Source organism: Notolepis coatsorum (assembly GCF_963971535.1).
Source record: "Notolepis coatsorum genome assembly, chromosome: 20".
Taxonomy (NCBI): Eukaryota; Metazoa; Chordata; class Actinopteri; order Aulopiformes; family Paralepididae; genus Notolepis; species Notolepis coatsorum.
Window position 1 is genome coordinate 51,147,626 of NC_140184.1, and position 4,139 is coordinate 51,151,764.

At 44.9% G+C, this 4,139-nt stretch overlaps 1 protein-coding gene across 1 annotated transcript; it reads right to left on the reverse strand.

Annotated features, from left to right (window-relative positions):
- Positions 1-842: 842 nt before the first annotated feature.
- On the reverse strand, positions 843-4,038 carry irx5a (iroquois homeobox 5a; the record flags this gene model as incomplete). Its single annotated transcript, XM_084337706.1, has 3 exons — positions 843-1,762; positions 2,293-2,698; positions 3,793-4,038. The coding sequence occupies 3 exons, from the start codon at positions 4,036-4,038 to the stop codon at positions 1,068-1,070; spliced, it is 1,347 nt and encodes a 448-aa protein (XP_084193832.1). The 3' UTR covers positions 843-1,067.
- Between the last annotated feature and the right edge of the window lie 101 nt (positions 4,039-4,139).

Here is a 4,139-nt window from a genome sequence, read left to right on the forward strand (position 1 = left end):
ACCCCCTTGAAATTCGGAGCAAGTCTGACACCTACCTGCAGAAGTGGGAAGAGTTAGAGGGTCTTGCTGGCCTACTATAGAACCAGTAGTCTAGCAGCCCTACCTTGTTCATTTTCTCCAAATCAGCAGTGTTTCACATCCAACGCGCCATTAAAGAGCCTCTACAATAATGATATAACAGGGCAGTATGTTCTAAATGCATGGTTGCGTCTTTTTAACAGCTTTGACGCGCCTTGGAAATAGTAATGAGGTCAAAATTTGGCATAAAATCGAGCTCATTACCGGAGTTCGACACCTGATTGCTTTGCATAAAACACGATTCGGTTGGGGAGTAATTGGGTTAAAAAGGACTGTCCCTTATGTTGTTGTTAGGCTACTATATCAATATACAATTTCAGAGCTGTGCACAGGTGGAGAAGTATAGGCCAAAACATATCTACTGAAAATACAGGTCTATATTACCTCAAAACTATTGACACCTATATATGATTGACATTTGGCCTATAAAATGTGAATCAACCAAGACGAATTTGACCCTCTTTTTTCATTTGAAAACTTGAACGACCTTTTGCTATGTGTAGCCCTATTCATTCACTGTTGGCCAATACTTAATACCCCTTGCTTTTCAAAAGAAAACTGACATGGATGCACATACACCTGTCGCTAAACTCCATCCACAAATATTTCGTTTCAATTCTCGTCTTGGAAGCACTTTTGACACATAGTAGACAATAACATTTGCCCCCCAAAATAATCGCTGCACAAGTGTATTTTTTTCATAATTTACTTCAAAGATAGTGTATTGTTCATTTTAAATACAAAAATGCTACATTAAATATACATGTTAGTCTTTAATACAAATAGACTCAGGCGGCTGCAGCGATTAAGACCATTCTTGTTACATTTTAGGATTAACCATTCAGAAACTAAGATTTGAGGATAAGCATTTACTCAAAAAATAATTGATCTCAGAATTTGTTTTATCGTTGTTCTTTTTTCCATTTTTTTTCTCTCAATGCAACCACAAAAATAAATAAAAGTCCGCGTGATTGGAAAATAATCAGGTATTAAATGTTTGACATACCTTTCTTTAGTTCATAAGGGGAGTCTTTACAAAGATCTACCTGCGTTTGGCCTCTGACTTTCTGGCTTTCTCTTACCAAAGCTTCTGCTCTATTTAACACAGTCTGGTTTAATCCATTGAAATGTGCCGTGGAGCCCGTCCCGGAGCCGTGGTTACTGTGCAGATGTCCAAAGCTGCCATAGTTCGTGTAGCCGGGGTAAAAAGGGGAAGTGTAGTAGATGGGCCTTGACAGGACCGTGCTGTTGGGGAGAGGGCACTGGTGTGAGGGCCGCGATGGCGACACGTTGGCGCCGATCACCGCGTGCTGGCCCAAGCCCGGGGCCTGAGGCGCCTCGCCGCCGCTCTTACACCTGTCCGAAGACGTGGCGATCTCCGCGAGGGACCAGAGTTTGGGCTTAGGCGCCGACGGGGGTGAATGAATAACAGACGTCACGTTGCTGTTCACTGTGCCCGGCACATGGCTCAAGTCTGACGGCTTGTCTTGCGCAACGAGCTCGTTTCCCCGGGGCACGGCCGACGGAGAGGAGGTGGTGGGTTTCGCAGACTCTGGCAGTAACTCTGTCCGTCGCTCTTGCTCTTTTAATTCCGAGTCGCTCAGAAGGGGATCCATTTCTTTTCCGTGGGTCTCGTCTTTAAATCTGTCACACGCTATGTCCCCAGGGTTCAGCAATTTATGATCTAGAGCGTCAAGGGGGGAAAAGAAAGAAAGAAAAACATAAATAAAGTTACCGCGAAATAATAGGCCTATATGTGGCATAACATGTGGCACAAAGGCTGGGCATATGTTTACTATTTGAATGTACAAATATATTCGGGGTATTAAGCATTACCATAATAATAGTTATGGTAATACGAATTCCACAATAGGCCCAAAGCCCATACAACCAGTGAGAACCAGGATATTAATGATCACATAATGGTAATAATTATCATTAGCCGAATACTCAGTGTAGTACACCAGCTGTATCCTTATTATGCATGTTAAAGATAAATTGACTGCTAAACACTGTGCATCACCAGCAATTTCAGCCCCTGAGAAGTCAAATGAGGGGAGTTCAAGGTGATTATTATTTAAAGCAATTGTCCCATTATAAATAATATACCACCATTAACCAGCAATCAATTTTGCGCCCTGAGTGGAAACGACTGCGATGAAAAATTGATGACCCCCCCCCCCCTTCCCTTCCCTTCCCTTCCCATGCACCGACCTGACTCGGTGTCTGTCGAGTCCCCCTTGTCTGTTGGCTTGTTAGGCTCGTCGTCGTCATTTTTCTCTAAATCGATATTCTCGTCCTCCTCCTCGTCCTCGCTGCGGTTACGGGGAGTCCAGGTCATCTTGTTCTCCTTCTTTAGTCTCCTCCTGGCGTTGGCGAACCAGGTGGACACTTGGGTGAGGGTCATCTTGGTGATGATGGCCAGCATGATCTTCTCCCCCTTGGTGGGGTAGGGGTTCTTGCGGTGCTCGTTCAGCCAGGCCTTCAGCGTGGCTGTGGCATCCCTAGTGGCGTTTTTGCGGTACGCCGGGTCACCGTATGGGTACGAGCCCAGCGGAGCCGCGTAGGGATGGTATCCTATCGAGCCAGCCATGCCCGTGGCGTGGTCATAAGGGGAGCTCTGGAAGAAATGGTGCGTCCAGGACAATTGTTAAACACTATTAAAAACTGCTTCAAACGTTTTTTTTTTTACTTCACCGGCACAACAACAAGAAACAAACAAAAAAAACGCACGCACGCATACGCGCACGCACACGGCCTATACAAAGATGCATGCACGGACATGCGCACGCGCGCGCACGCGCACACACACACACACACACACATTAGTTTTCTCTCTAGAAGTTTCAGTCTTAAGACTTTACAAAGTTAGTTTGAACTTGATAAATAGGCCTACAGCTTTATTGTTTAATTTAACAGATGACAACCTTCACGCTATATGCTAGGCTATGCTGGCGATTAAATCGTCCTAAATTGGATAAAGCATTGACATCATGAATAATAGACAAATTGTGAATAATCATCGAATATAGCCTGTCATATTAGGCCCATCCATTGTGACAACTATAGTAAGTATAGGCCTATATAACAAAAGTAGCTGGCAACCGACAGAATTATGTGTTGTCATTGCGCGTTCACCCCCCCCCCCCCCATTTTTTCAGATTTAGTAGGCGGCCTACATACAAAAAAAAACTGTGTCTTAGAATAATTCTCTAACTTCAACTAAATGCTGCTTATTTCCCATATAAGAATAGTGTGAAGAAGAATACAGTTTGCAACAAACATGATTAATAAATAAAACAAGACAGACAAGTATTATTATACGGAACGAGACCGCCACTGTGCGCGTGAGTTGTGCGTAAGTGCTTTGGCACGACAATTGTTCACCCATTTCTTACAATACAATTGCAAGTCACATAAGAACAATAGAATGCTAATCAGATTAATTAATTATATTTGCGCATGTTCATCATTACAACAACAACAACAACGACGACGACGACGACAACAACAACAACAACAACAACGACAACAACAACAACAAAAATCCTCTTTTCGGCAACTATTACTATACCTTTCTCAGTTTAATATCCTGGAACTCATCAGCAACACTCGTCTGATTGTCCCTAACGCGTACACGACTCGGCCTGTATAATACCAACTACAAATGCCGAAGCATTTGATGGCAAAAACAAACGTAGCTTCTTCACTCACCACGTATGAAGAGAAGGTGGCCGCCGCCGCCGCCGCGTCCGCGCTGTACGGCAGATGGGTGCTGTAGCCCGGCGAGGCGCTGCTGAACGCGGTAGATCCAGCGTAAGGAGCGAAAGCAGAGCCCGAAGAGGATCTCCCGAGCTCCTCGGTCCTAGGTCCCGAGATGACGCTGGTGCTGTACGCCGGACACGAATACAGAGCGAGAGAAGCCGACGGCTGGTACAAGTAGCCCTGAGGATACGCCATGCTGGAGCCCTTGGAAAGTAAAGCCACTCAACTTCTGCACTTCTGCACTGTTCTCTCAAGCACTGTCGGAGCTCATAGAGTCTTGTATCAACAGACCCACT